Here is a 15,865-nt window from a genome sequence, read left to right as displayed (position 1 = left end):
TCACATATTTGGTATGGTTTAATTCCATTCCTATTTTATCAAATGAATTTTTTTTTATTCATACGTTTTTATACTAAAATTATTTTCCAGTTACTTTTGTGCTGTAGTGTTTAGGAATAGATTTAGTTGCTACAGCGATGTCAACCTGTACTTACTAAGTAGAAATCTTGCAATGGTTTGACATTTTATTTATTGCATCATTTGCGATAGGAGTGCTGATGGTATGCTTATACACTGTTCTTGGCATGCCATATAAAACTAAAATAGGTGACTGCTATAAAAAGTTGAGTAAAAAAAGACCAGCACCATAGTGATAAAAAAATCAAATGGTCTTGGACATTAACTGAACAAATCTAAACTAGAGATGTGCGGCTGGCACATTTTGTGTTTTGGTTCTAATTCCACTTTCATGTTTTGGTTTTGGTTTTGGCTTGGTTTTGCCAAAACCATCCTTTCATGTTTTGGATCTGGATGATTTTTGAAAAAAACATAAAAACAGCTAAAATCACAGAATTTGGAGGTAATTTTGCTCCTGCGGTATTATTAACCTCAATAACAATCATTTCCACTCATTTCCAGTTTATTCTGAACACCTCACAATATTGTTTTTAGGCCAAAAGGTTGCACCGAGGTAGCTGGATGACTAAGCTAAGCGACACAGGTGGACAACACAAACTCCTGGCCCATCTAGGTGTGGCACTGCAGTGTCAGACAGGAGTGCAGATATAAAAAAAAAAAGGCCCCAAACAGCACATCATGCAAAGAAGAAAAAGAATTGCAATAGGTAGTTGCATGACTAAGCCAAGTGACGCAAACAATTGGCCCATCTAGGCGTGGCACTGCAGTGGCAGACAGGAGGGCAGATATATAAAAAAAAGGCCCCAAACAGCACATCATGCAAAGATGTAGAAGAGGTACAATGAGCTAGCTGTATGACTAAGCCAAGTGACACAAACAATTGGCCCATCTAGGAGTGGCACTGCAGTGGCAGACATGAGGGCAGATATCAAAAAAAGGCCCCTAACAGCACATGATACAAAAAAGAAAAAAAGGTGCACCGAGGTTGCTTTATTACTAAGCTAAGCGACACAACCATCTGGCCCATCTAGTAGTGTCATGCAGTGGCTGAATGTCGAGAGTGGGCCGCAATTGTTCGGTCCACTGACAGCATCTCCAGCACGCTCCAGTCATTTAAAAAAAAATCTGCAATTGGTGTACTTATACGGCAGTACCCCAGGATTAATACAGCAGTACCCCATGACTCATACGGCAGTGTCAGACAGGATAGCACTTTCCAAAAACTAGGCCCCAAACAGCACCTCATGCAAAGATGTCGAAGAGGTGCAATGAGGTAGCTGTATAACTAAACCAAGTGACACAAACAATTCCAACTGGAATTATACGTCCAAATCACTGGAATTATACGTCCAACTCACTGGAATTAATTGGCAAAATCACTGGAATTATACGTCCAAATCACTGTAATTAATTGGCAAGATCACTGTAATTATACATCCAAATCACTGTAATTAATTGGCAAGATCACTGTAATTAATAATTATACGTCCAAATCATTGGAATTAAATGGCAAAATCTCGGTATCGCCTGCCTAGTGAAGTGGAATCTAGATGGGATTTGGTACCTGGGACACAATACCTCCACCAATTGTCTAAATCCCGCTGCACTAATGGCGGATACCGGACCCACGACTAACACCAACATAAGTGTCAAGGCCTCAGTTATGAGGGCTTCCATCATGTGAAGCTGAACCACTAGTCATGAACATAGGCCAGGGCCTCAGCCGTTCCTTGCCACTCCGTGTCGTAAATGGCATATTGGCAAGTTTACGTTTCTCCTCAGACCATTTAAATATCTTTTTTTGGGTCTTTCTACTGAACTTTGGCTTTTGGATTTTACAAGCCCTCTACTATCACATTGGGCATCGGCCTTGGCAGACGACATTGATGGCATTTCATCGTCTATGTCATGGCTAGTGGCAGCAGCTTCAGCACTAGGAGGAAGTGGTTCTTGATCTTTCCCTATTTTATCCTCAAATTTTGTTCTCCATTATGTTTCTGGAGTTATATAACACAATATGCGGCACAGGAATGACTGATGGCCAGGACACTACCACTGGTCGGATGCAGCGCAACACAGCAACACTGTGAGGGACTTGTTGTTGTTGTTGTTGTTATTATAATTATACTGTAGCAGTGGACATATAGCAGCAGCTATACCACTGTGACTGCCTGGTCACTGGAATGACTGATGACCAGGACACTACCACTGGTCTGATGCAGCACAACACAGCAACACTGTAAGGGACTTATACAGCTACACTGGATATATGGCAGCAGAGGACACCACCACTGTGACTGGTCACTGGTCTGATGCTGCACAAGACACTTGGCCTGGTCTAATGCAGGACAACACAGCACCACTAAAAGGGACTTATACAGCTACAATGGATATATGGCAGCAGAGGACACCACCACTGTGGCTGGTCACTGGACTGATGCTGCACAAGACACTACCCCTGGTCTGATGCAAGACAACACAGCAAAAATGCAAGGGACTTATACAGCAGCCAGCAGCACTGGGGACATATAGCAGCAGAGGACACCAACACTGTGACTGGCTGAACTGATGCAGCATAAGACACGGACTACACTGGACTGGACTGAGCAGCACAACACAGCACAAGTCTAGCCACCCCACTTTCCCGCCCCCACACAGACACTGAGGACGGAGACACGTCCTCTCAATACACTCTCCGAGACTGGAGTGAAAATGGCCGCGACGCGCGGCTCCTTATATGGAATCCAAATTCCGCGAGAATCCGACAGCGGGATTATGATGTTTTGCCTCGTTCGGATTTCCGAGTCCGGCGGGAAAACCCTAGCCGGGCTCGGTACCGGACTCGAATGGTGAAGTTCGGTACGGTACGGTTCGGTTCTCTGAGAGACGAACCCGCTCATCTCTAATCTAAACACAAATGAAAGCGCAAATAAACACTATTGGACTTTACTAGAAACCAGGAATAGTCAACATTGTTCATTGAGGGCGAATTGTGGGGAGAAACATTGTGGGCCTAATTCATGTGTGTACGCAAATTAAATTGTGATTCTCTAGGCTACGTAACTGCTAATGTTAGCAAGTGAAGCTGCGCCCAGCAGTGATAAGAGACACCCACCGGAGACATTACAAACTCAATCGCAATTGTGTACTCGTTCACAAAAACAAAGAACATCGGAGCTAAGGGTAGCCCTATAGCTATTCAGACTGGACGCAGCAGCAGTGGCACAGGCAACATGTTTTTGTATGTATACGCTTGCAGCTGATGTCCGATGCATGCCCTCGAAAATAGGCATGACACACCTGCATATTTTCCAGTCATTCCCCGTAAACTCCAAGTTAACACCTCCAAATGGTCACTTCCTGCCAATCACTTTCCATGAAAAACTCATTGCGAGCAAGATTGTAAAGGCACCATCGCACATGCACAATGCAATTGCAGGTCTGCCGATAATTGCTCCATTGCATGATAATCGCAATTGCTTGCAAACATGAATTAGGCCCTGTGTTCATACAACATCAAACCGCACCTAAATAGGTTATGTTCAAATCACATTATCATTCAAAACACATCAACCTTCTATAGTCACCTTCATGACACATCCATAGCTACCAACATCTTACTGATAGCAAGTCAAGCGGCAGTCAAATGTAACCAAGACGGTGAGGAAGGTTAGGCTCTGGTGTACATATGGCATCGGGCAAATTCTTGGTGGCGAGTCGGCCTGATTTATACATGTGCTAAACAGGAAACATTGTAACATATGTTATACCAAGTATATATAGTGCAATATCCATGCACATTATTCACATACCAATATACCCCGTTACTGTACATTTCTATTCAGGCAGATCCATTCCATTTGCTGGCTGGCTGTGCTGTACTCAATCAGGGCACTGCATAAAACCCAAACAGTGTTGCTGTTCCTGATATAATCTAGGTGCAATCTAGTGTTGCTGTTCCTGATATAATCTAGGTGCAATCTAGTGTTGCTGTTCCTGATATAATCTAGGTGCAATCTAGTGTTGCTGTTCCTGATATAATCTAGGTGCAATCTAGTGTTGCTGTTCCTGATATAATCTAGGTGCAATCTAGTGTTGCTGTTCCTGATATAATCTAGGTGCAATCTAGTGTTGCTGTTCCTGATATAATCTAGGTGCAATCTAGTGTTGCTGTTCCTGATATAATCTAGGTGCAATCTAGTGTTGCTGTTCCTGATATAATCTAGGTGCAATCTAGTGTTGCTGTTCCTGATATAATCTAGGTGCAATCTAGTGTTGCTGTCCATGATACAATCTAGGTGCAATCTAGTGTTGCTGTTCCTGATATAATCTAGGTGCAATCTAGTGTTGCTGTTCCTGATATAATCTAGGTGCAATCTAGTGTTGCTGTTCCTGATATAATCTAGGTGCAATCTAGTGTTGCTGTTCCTGATATAATCTAGGTGCAATCTAGTGTTGCTGTTCCTGATATAATCTAGGTGCAATCTAGTGTTGCTGTTCCTGATATAATCTAGGTGCAATCTAGTGTTGCTGTTCCTGATATAATCTAGGTGCAATCTAGTGTTGCTGTTCCTGATATAATCTAGGTGCAATCTAGTGTTGCTGTTCCTGATATAATCTAGGTGCAATCTAGTGTTGCTGTTCCTGATATAATCTAGGTGCAATCTAGTGTTGCTGTTCCTGATATAATCTAGGTGCAATCTAGTGTTGCTGTTCCTGATATAATCTAGGTGCAATCTAGTGTTGCTGTCCATGATACAATCTAGGTGCAATCTAGTGTTGCTGTTCCTGATATAATCTAGGTGCAATCTAGTGTTGCTGTTCCTGATATAATCTAGGTGCAATCTAGTGTTGCTGTTCCTGATATAATCTAGGTGCAATCTAGTGTTGCTGTTCCTGATATAATCTAGGTGCAATCTAGTGTTGCTGTTCCTGATATAATCTAGGTGCAATCTAGTGTTGCTGTTCCTGATATAATCTAGGTGCAATCTAGTGTTGCTGTTCCTGATATAATCTAGGTGCAATCTAGTGTTGCTGTTCCTGATATAATCTAGGTGCAATCTAGTGTTGCTGTTCCTGATATAATCTAGGTGCAATCTAGTGTTGCTGTTCCTGATATAATCTAGGTGCAATCTAGTGTTGCTGTTCCTGATATAATCTAGGTGCAATCTAGTGTTGCTGTTCCTGATATAATCTAGGTGCAATCTAGTGTTGCTGTTCCTGATATAATCTAGGTGCAATCTAGTGTTGCTGTCCATGATACAATCTAGGTGTTGTGTCTAGCATTTGCTACCATTCAGCCCAGGGGCCTAATTAGAGAGTAGGGGTCATGTGTGCAGTGTCCATCAGGCCCCCCTTCTCTATAGCCGGCAGCGTGTTAGTGATCACTAGTAGACTCCGGCACTGTGCATGGAACACATTGCATTCATTATAGATACGCCACTGATTCAGTCACTGGAATACATGCCTTGCATATTCTCCTGCAGTTTGGTGGTACTTAATGGATCTGTACATACGGTCAATGACCTGGCAGATGAAAGATGGCTCTCGGTGTATATGTTGCTGCATCTTGATCTAAACAAACTGTCAGCTTTCCCTTGTTTCTTCCTATTTTTTTTATTTTTTTGTCTCGGTTTTAAATGTGTGACTCATTTTTGTATAGGTATTAAGGCTGTCTTGTTGGCCTTTATTCCGTGATTGTGTTGCGTATGCAATCAGCGTAGCAGCAGTAATTGCCATAACATCTGACAATAGAATTTACTGGTGAGTAACCTTTTTTTTTTTTTCTTCTTCTTCTTGTCCTTTAATAGAATACAATTATTACCTTGTTGAACATCCGTCCTGTGACATTTTTAGACACTGGTATATATTAATGGGGCCAGTAGATACTGGAATACCACTTCATGTACAAAGGTGTTTCTGTTTTGGGATATATACGTGGATTAGTCAAAAACAACTAGCTAAGAGAGCCTAAAGCAGCAACAACATCATCTACTTAAATCCATTTAAAGCTACTGGTGTTACATTGCAGTGTTTTAGACAGAATGAACATATCCGTGGCTGCTTTGGACACTTATGGTGGCACATTTGTTTATTTGGTGGTTGCCATCAGAAATTGGTGGGCCCAGTACAAATTTAAAAAGACAGAACCCCCCCCCCCCCCCTGCCCAACTGATCTCCCCCCATAGGTCTGGTGGACTGAGAGATGTGGCGTTGAGCCAGGAGTGCTTGAGAGAGGAGAAGGCCATTTGGGCCTCCTGCTCTATGCCAGCAGCACTGTAGAGTCTGATAACTAGAGTGCTCAGACTCTGTTGCGCATGCGCAGATCTCTGGGAAAATGGCGTGTCCATTTCGCCAGTGATTTCCCTACTGCGCATGTGCAGAATGCAGTGAAAATGGCCACCGTGCAATTTTCATGGTGGTTTAACACCGCTACTGCCGTCGGTGCCGGATTCCAGAGGGTATTAAAAAAAAAAAAAAAAGAATGGGTGCAGCATGTGCAGTGGGCGCCCTCTGAACTGGACACTGCACACACTGCACCCATCATAAATACTCCAGTGCATTGAGCAGTGGTATCCACTCCCCTCAGACCTCTCCATATTTCCCCAAGATCTCCTCTCATCCCCTCAGGCCTCCCACATGTTAAAATAAATAAACATCTTAAGAGTAGATAAAAAAAGATATATTAAAAAAAAAGCATTTTAAAATCTGTAATAGATCTAAAACATGAAATTTAAAAAGGATGAAAATCTTTTAAAAAGTGAGTAAGAGCCCATATGGTTTAGTAATGGAGGGAGACACGTGGTGAGGGGGCAGAGTGGGTACCTACGTCAAAAGCTGTACTCTGCTGCAGGCACTGATGATGCCAGCTGAGAACTGCTTCTGCTTCATAGAATCTGAGGTAATTTGTAATTTGGGACCATTAGAGCCACCGGACTCCTCCTGTCTGCCTGGGCCTCATACAGGTGTATGGCAGCACTGGCCATATGCCCAATGGAAAATATTCTAGCTGGCTGAAGGCACCCCAGAACACATATTCATTACTAACCAGATTCCTGCATGACTGAAATTTTATATTTGCAATTTCAGATTTATTTATTTTATTTTCTCTGCTGCAGGTATGAATCTGCTTCATTGATTTTGATATATGGGCTCTACATTGTAATGTTGTGCTTTGACATAAAAATTAATCAGTACATGGTGCGGAAGCTAAGTCCTTGCTGTACGTGTCTTGCCGATGCGTTGGAAGAAAACACGGAGCAGCAGCTTTTGCTTGGATGGAAGGAAGAGAGCATGCGGACAGTTCGCCAACACTCCCGATCAGACAGTGGCATTTTTCAGGAAGACTCTGACTATTCTCAGCTATCAATCAGCTTGCATGGACTAAATGAAATTTTTGAAGGTATGTAATGGTTCTTAAAAAAATAAATGGACTTTATCTGCTTAAAGATGGCAAGACAATAGTTAGGAATTTCCAGTGCAAGCATTCCCAAGATGTACAGCCACTTGTTGTAGCACTCACTACAGTAGTGTTCCCAATGGTCAGACTCTCCTGAATTTTGACATTCCATGATCATTTACTGTATGTGAGGTATAGGTGATCTATGGACTCAATTACAGAAAAAGGCAAGAAACACCAGACTCTTGAATGAGTTATTACATTCCTCCCAACCTTTGGGAGATACACATCAGGAGTTTTGCGTGTGTTGTAAGTAAGCTTTATAAACAGGGGTGTGGCCTTGTCTAAAAATGGGGGGGGGGGGGGGTTTGAAGGAGATGGCTCTAACCAGTGAATAGGATAATTGCAATAAATAGCTAAAGATACTTTAGCTGATGTATAAGATATTTCTTCCAAATTTGCGATTGCTTCAAATGATGGATGGGTCACTCATAGATATATGAAAAATATAATGTAAAGAGAACATAATGTGTAGCGATTCCTCTATAAGCATCTTCATTTCAAGCTGCCAAAGATTATGTGTGTGTGTGTGTGTGTGTGTGTGTGTGTGTGTGTGTGTGATTTCTCTTCCAAATTTACAATGGTGCTAATTCCCCTCTTATGAACAATGAATATATATTAATCGATATTCGGTGGAGGATATCTTTCTATAATAACACAGCTAACTTACAAACGAAAAAGGTGTGAGAACACGTAACAAGGATTCTTTAAGGGTTATCAACAGATGAAATCGTATCATCCACTCATGGTAAAAGATGCAGGAATCCTCATATAAAGGTATCTTTTGTGTCAAAGCGATTTTCCAAAGCAGCGTGGTTAACGTTAAAAAGCGTATTTATTACACACACTGATAAAACCGAAGATACACAAATGAAAACTATTTTATACAGTATTACATGGGGGATGGAACTTCTTTCCAGAAGGGGTAGGACCCAAAAGTTTTAGAGAGAGCAGAAATCCGGTGTGACTGCTTCCCAAAAAATGTCCAAATTCTAGAATGATCAAAATGGAAATAGTGATCAAGAGATATATGGAGTCCTACCTTCCTTTGGAATTGGCACCTTGTCCTCCCGAGTAATACCTCCTTAGCCAACGCGTTTCAAGTATACAGACTCTTTAACAAGGGGTGTGGCCTTACAGGAAAGGGTGTGACTTAATAGAAAATGCCGTACCTGCAATCCACGCTCCACATTTTCTGCACAATGGTGGCATGCCTGCGGGTATGCATCTATTCTCTGCTTGCTCTGATAAGCAAACCTGCGGGTGAGAGGGGGCTGCAGGTGGGACAGTGTCCAAAAAGCTTGACTGTCCCACCAAAATCGGTTGGAAGGTATGGTTATTGTTAAACTGTGCTAGGGGGTTTTGGGATTGAGTTCTTTTAACATAGCAAGATTTTAAATTTAAAAAATTCTATAAACTAAAACATTTAAGACCATACAGTAAATAAAATAGGATTTTAATACCTACCGGTAAATCCTTTTCTCCTAGTCCATAGAGGATGCTGGGGTCCACTTCAGTACCATGGGGTATAGACGGTTCCGCAGGAGCCATGGGCACTTTAAGACTTTTCAAGGGTGTGAACTGGCTCCTCTATGCCCCTCCTCCAGACCTCAGTATAGGAACTGTGCTCAGGGAGACGGACATTTCGAGGAAAGGATTTACTTTTAATTTAACGGTGAGATTCATACCAGCTCACACCTCAACATGGCATTCAACATAACACACGCCAACAGGGATGAACCATTTGCAGCAACATGCTGAAAATAATTGTAACACAACACTTGTGTAACTACAACAAAGTAACTACTGCAGGTAAAGTACGCAATGGGTCGGGTGCCCAGCATCCTCTACGGACTAGGAGAAAAGGATTTACCGGTAGGTATTAAAATCCTATTTTGTCATACGTCCTAGAGGATGCTGGGGTCCACTTCAGTACCATGGGGTTATACCAAAGCTCCAGTACGGGCGGGAGAGTGCGGATGACCCTGCAGCACCGATTGACCAAACTTGAGGTCCTCATCGGCCAAGGTGTCAAACGTGTAGAACTTTGCAAACGTGTTTGACCCTGACCAAGTAGCTGCTCGGCAAAGTTGTAATGCCGAGACCCCCCGGGCAGCCGCCCAGGATGAGCCCACCTTTCTAGTAGAATGGGCATTTACCGACTTTGGTATCGGCAATCCTGCTGTGGAATGAGCGTGCTGAATCGTCCCTCTGATCCAGCGCGCAATAGTCTGCTTAGAAGCAGGACACCCAATCTTGTTGGGAGCATACAGGACAAACAGAGCCTCTGTTTTCCTTATCCGAGCTGTTCTAGCGACATACATTTTCAAAGCTCTGACCACATCAAGAGACTTTGACTCAGTGAAAGTGTCAGTAGCCACTGGCACCACAATAGGTTGGTTCATATGGAAAGACGAAACCACCTTTGGAAGAAATTGTTGGCGAGTTCTCAACTCTGCCCTATCTTCATGGAAGATCAGGAAAGGGCTTTTGTGAGACAAGGCCCCCAACTCAGACACCCACCTTGCGGATGCCAAGGCCAAAAGCATCACCACATTCCAAGTGAGAAACTTCAATTCTATCTCCTGTAGAGGTTCAAACCAATCCGATTGAAGGAACTGCAACACCACATTAAGGTCCCATGGTGCCACTGGAGGCACAAATGGAGGCTGGATGTGCAGCACCCCTTTCACGAACGTCTGAACTTCTGGAAGGGCGGCCAATTGTTTTTGAAAGAAAACTGACAAGGCCGAAATCTGGACCTTGATTGAACCCAATCTTAGGCCCGCATCCACACCAGCCTGCAGAAAATGGAGAAAACGTCCCAACTGAAACACCTCCATAGGAGCTTTCTTGGATTCACTCCAAGACACATATTTTCTCCAAATACGGTGGTAATGTTTAGACGTTACTCCTTTCCTGGCCTGAATAAGAGTGGGGATGACTTCTTTGGGAATACCCTTTTGGGCTAGGATCCGGCGCTCAACAGCCATGCTGTCAAACGTAGCCGCGGTAAGTCTTGATACACACACGGCCCCTGCTGCAGCAGGTCCTCGCGAGGAGGAAGAGGCCGAGGATCTTCTATAAGCAACTCCTGAAGTTCTGGATACCAAGCCCTCCTTGGCCAGTCTTGGGCAATGAACATTGCTCGAACCCTTGTTCTTCTTATGAATTTTAGAACTTTCAGTATCAGCGGAAGTGGAAGGAAGACATATACTGACCGCAACACCCACTGGGTCACCAGTGCATCCACTGCTATTGCTTGAGGGTCTCTTGACCTGGAACAATATCTCTGAAGCTTCTTGTTGAGATGAGATACCATCATGTCTACTTGAGGAACTCCCCAAAGACTTGTCACCTCTGTGAAGACTTCTTGGTGGAGGCCCCATTCTCCTGGATGGAGATCATGTCTGCTTAGGAAGTCTGCTTCCCAGTTGTCCATTCCTGGAATGAAAATTGCTGACAGAGTTCTTGCATGCCTTTCTGCCCAGAGGAGGATCTTTGTCACCTCTGTCATTACCGCTTTGCTTTTCGTTCTGCCCTGACGGTTTATGTACGCGACTGCTGTTACATTGTCCGACTGGATCTGCACGGGTTGATCTTGAAGAAGATGTACCGCTTGTAGAAAGCCGTTGTAAATGGCTCTCAATTCCAGAACGTTTATGTGAAGGCAGGTTTCCTGACTTGACCATTTTCCTTGGAAGCTTTCCTCCTGTGTGACTGCTCCCCAGCCTCAGAGACTTGCATCTGTGGTTACTAGGACCCAGTCCTGAATCCCGAACCTGCGTCCCTCTAGTAGGTGAGAACTGTGTAGCCACCACAGGAGCGAAATCCTGGCTTTGGAGGACAGGATTATCTTCCGGTGCATGTGTAGGTGGGATCCGGACCACTTGTCCAACAGGTCCCACTGGAATACCCTGGCATGGAATCGGCCAAACTGTATGGCCTCGTAAGCCGCTACCATTTTCCCCAACAACCGAATGCATTGTATTGACACTCTTGTTGGTTTCAAATTCTGTTTGACCATTCTCTGGATTTCCAGAGCCTTTTCTACTGGAAGAAATACTCTCTGTACTTCTGTGTCCAGTATCATCCCTAGAAAGGGCAATCTTGTCGTCGGTTCCAATTGTGACTTCAGAAAATTCATGATCCAACCGTGTTGTTGGAGTATTGACAGGGAGAGTGCAATGTTCTGCACCAACCATTCCCTGGATCTCGCTTTTATCAGGAGATCGTCCAGGTTAAGGCATTATATTGACTCCTTGTTGTCGAAGGAGGACCATCATCTCTGCCATCACCTTGGTGAATACCCTCTGTGCTGTGGAGAGCCTGAACGGCAATGTCTGGAACTGGTAATGGCAATCCTGTACTGCGAATCTCAGATAAGCTTGGTGAGGAGGATAAATGGGAACATGCAAGTAAGCATCTTTTATGTCTACTGACACCAGGGCCGGATTTAGGGGGGGGCGAACGGGGCGACCGCCCCCCCTAACATACAGCTCCATTCCATGTGCTGCTGTGCACACAGTGTACCGGAGATCTGCATTAACCCCTCCCACAGCAGAGCGAGTCACAGCTGGGTGAGACAGATAGACGGGATTGAGCTGAGCACTTGTGCAGAGGGAGGAGAGAGCTCTCCCGAGTCCCAGCCAATCAGAGCTGGCCTTCCTCCCCTGCTCCTCCTCTCTCCCCTGGTCTCCCTGTGTGTGAGCCTGGTCAGCCTGTTGCAAAGCATTACTGGGATTTTGAGTCTCTCGCGTCTCACCAGTGTCTGCCCTGCATCATGTCTCCTGACTGAGCTGCAAGAGGAGCCCCCCTCCTCACCTTCCTTCTCCCCCCAGAAATTCCAATCTTCTTGTCTGCAGCTTGTAACGGAGGTCAGTGTCCCGTATGTGTGCACTGAGCAACTTAGCTGATGTCTGCTTACAGGTCAGACTTCAGCAATCAGTGAAGAGAGACATGCATTCTGTGTGATAGCAGCAGCACTGGGTGAAGAGAGAGGTCTGTGCAGCCTGCTTGTAACATGAGACATGTCTCCTCTCAGACAGACTATGGGCAGTTCTGTACACCTTTCTTAGGTGCAGCCACAGACTTTCACCCTGACCCCCACTGCTGCTCATTTATTAGTTAGCATCACAATACAATTTAATAAAAAATAAAATACTACTCTTATCTCACACACAAAAACAGCTAAATTCCCCATTGCTTTGAAAGTTTCATATTTTGTGTTTGGGAGGGGCTGGACTAGAAGTGGGAGGAGTAATGAGTAGAGAGGGGAGGAGTCCGCATTGATTCTTAAACCGCCCCCCCTAAAAGAAATGTCTAGATCCGTCCCTGACTGACACCATGTATTCCCCTTCCTCCAGACTGAAAATCACTGCCCTCATAGATTCCATCTTGAACTTGAACCTTTTGAGGTAGAGATTCAGATTTTTCAGGTTTAAAATTGGTCTGACCGAGCCATCCGGCTTCGGAACTACGAAAAGGCTTGAATAAAAACCTTCTCCTTGCTGTGACAAGGGTACCAGGACAATGGCTTGATCCTGACATAATTTTTTAATTGCAGCTGTTACGACTTCTCTGTCTGGAAGAGAAGCTGACAAGGTCGATTTGAAAAATCGGCATGGGGGGACGTCTTGAAACTCCAGTTTGTATCCATGGGACACTATTTGTAAGACCCATGGGTCCAGGCCAGATTGAAGCTAGATCTGACTGAAAAGTTTCAGACGTGCTCCTATATATATATATATATATATATATATATATATATATATATATATATATATATATATATATATATATAAATTATTTTTTGGTCCTGCATAGCAAGCCTGCAGATTGTAACTATATGAAGCTACTACAAAACTGTTGCAACTAGGCAGATCTATGTAGGGGTCCAGCCACACACTACATAGATCTGCTCAGTCACTCACAATGCTGATTATTTCTCTGACAATTATTTTGAAAGTGTCATATCCAGGATTAGAACCCACAACCTATTACACTGGAAGCATGCACCTTACTGATGGAGATATCTGCTCTTGAATAGAAAGTGTGAGAATTCTAACTATACGAAGTTACTTGTAATTGTCAGAGAAATAACTTCATATAGTTAGAATTCTCATGCTTCCTTTATAGGAGCAAATAGCTTAATCAGTAAGGTGTCTGCTTCCAGTGTATCTATAATAAAGAGGGTGTGATTTGTAATGTGTGGTGACTAGTGGGGAAGTCGGCTACGGAAGAGATTCCGGCTGCTGTCAAGTAACTTAATTGATTAATGTCACTGAACACACGGAACAGGAGGAGAGGTGCCCCCCTTCAAAGCAGGAGCCCGGCGGCAGCTGACTCCGTTGCCTCCCAGAGTTCTGCCTCTGTTGACAGGGCACTGTCTAATACGGGGGGTGACTCCCATCTTTTCCTGTCCTCTGCCGGGAAAGGATAAGCAACCTGAATCCTTTTGGGAATCTGAAATTTCTTTTCAGGGTTTACCCAAACTCCCTCAAATAGAGTATTAAGCTCATGAGAAGAAGGGAAAGTTACATTAAGTTTTCTTTCTTTATAAAAAGAAGCCTTCTCCTGAGGTACAGGAGGGGCTTCCGTAACTTCCAAAACTTCCTTTATAGCAACAATCATATATTGAATGCTTTTTGACAATTTAGGATCTATCCACCTGGAATCCCTATCGTCGACACAGGAATCAGAGTCTGTGTCGGTATCAGTATGTACTATTTGTGCAAATGGTCTCTTAAGTGACCAAGAGGGGTCGCCTGCGGATGAAAAGGCAGAACTATGAAAAATCACATCTTCCACTGATTTTCTCCAGCTCTCTGCATGAGACTCAGACTTATCTAATCTCTTACTGATATGATGCACACTATCACGTAATTCTTTCACCCATTCAGGGTCGTGGTGTGCCGGCAGTGCCACCACATTACAACTTTGTGTCCCTAAAATGGCTCCCTCAGGGGAAGAGCTCCCTGCCTCAGACATGTCACACACGTGCACAAACACACCACAGACACTACGGGGCTTATAGGGGACAGACCCACAGTAAAATCTGTCAGAAGGACACAGATAGGATTTGCCAGTTCACAACCCAGCGCCAGTAATAAATTGTCTGTGAAACACAAAATGCCCACTGACATGCAGCGCTTTTATAATGGTAATCACACAATATATAGCACCAAATTTCACTGTGCCCCCCCCCCCTGTTTTGCACCCTGATACTTGGTTCAGCAGTGGAGGAGGACCAGTGTTCTTCTCTGCAGCCTGGAAGGAGAGAAAATGCTTACGTTAGGCATGCGCATGGAGATGAGGTGCCTGTTAGAGAGAGAGCTTTGCAAGAGCCAATACAGGTTGAGTATCCCATATCCAAATATTCCGAAATACGGAATATTCCGAAATACTGACTTTTTTGAGTGAGAGTGAGATAGTGAAAACTTTGTTTTTTGATGGCTCAATGTACACAAACTTTGTTTAATACACAAAGTTATTAAAAATATAGTATTAAATGACCTTCAGGCTGTGTGTATAAGGTGTATATGAAACATAAATGAATTGTGTGAATGTAGACACACTTTGTTTAATGCACAAAGTTATAAAAAATATTGGCTAAAATTACCTTCAGGCTGTGTGTATAAGTGTATATGTAACATAAATGCATTCTGTGCTTAGATTTAGGTCCCATCACCATGATATCTCATTATGGTATGGAATTATTCCAAAATACGGAAAAATCCCATATCCAAAATACCTCTGGTCCCAAGCATTTTGGATAAGGGAGACTCAACCTGTACCAATGACTGCATTTGCATGAAGCTTGCATTAGCATTATAATAAATCTGGCTGCTTCAGACATGCGCACTTGAAAGCCACTTTCACCTGACCAGCGGTATATTAAGAGAGGAGTGGGCCTGTGTGCAGTCTCTGTTTGGGCCCCCTCCTCTATAGCCGGCAGCACAGTGGGACTCTGAGCACTAGGTTAACTTGAAGATCCTAGCACTGTGCCAGAGTATAGTGCACCATCACTATTTTCCTACTGCACATGTGCACAATGCTAGGAAAATGACCACCGTGACATCTTCCCGGTGATATGTGCAGCGCTGCTGCTTCCGACGTGAGACTCTGGAGGGGTACGTTTTTAAGAAATGGGTGCAAGCTGTGCGGTGTGGGCCCCATGTGCACCACACACCTTGCACCCTTTATAGATACGCCACTGCATCTGACTCTATTTATTTTGTATATTCTGTTTTTATTGAAAAATCCAAATGTTTACAAACATTACAGACAGTTCACACACTAGATTTTATACAAAAAGTATATATGGCG

At 43.7% G+C, this 15,865-nt stretch overlaps 1 protein-coding gene across 1 annotated transcript in view; it reads left to right on the top strand.

Annotated features, from left to right (window-relative positions):
* SLC24A5 (solute carrier family 24 member 5) overlaps window positions 1-15,865 on the top strand; it is a 173,759-nt gene that overhangs the window by 58,577 nt on the left and 99,317 nt on the right. Inside the window, exons 5-6 of the mRNA XM_063926059.1 lie at window positions 5,741-5,841; window positions 7,197-7,480. Coding sequence (XP_063782129.1) covers window positions 5,741-5,841; window positions 7,197-7,480 — 385 coding nt within the window. The remainder of the gene's footprint in view (window positions 1-5,740; window positions 5,842-7,196; window positions 7,481-15,865) is intronic.

The sequence above is a fragment of the Pseudophryne corroboree genome, chromosome 6, assembly GCF_028390025.1.
Source record: "Pseudophryne corroboree isolate aPseCor3 chromosome 6, aPseCor3.hap2, whole genome shotgun sequence".
NCBI classification, from domain to species: domain Eukaryota; kingdom Metazoa; phylum Chordata; class Amphibia; order Anura; family Myobatrachidae; genus Pseudophryne; species Pseudophryne corroboree.
Note: the sequence above shows the minus strand (reverse complement) of the source record. Positions and strands in the feature narration are given on the sequence as shown.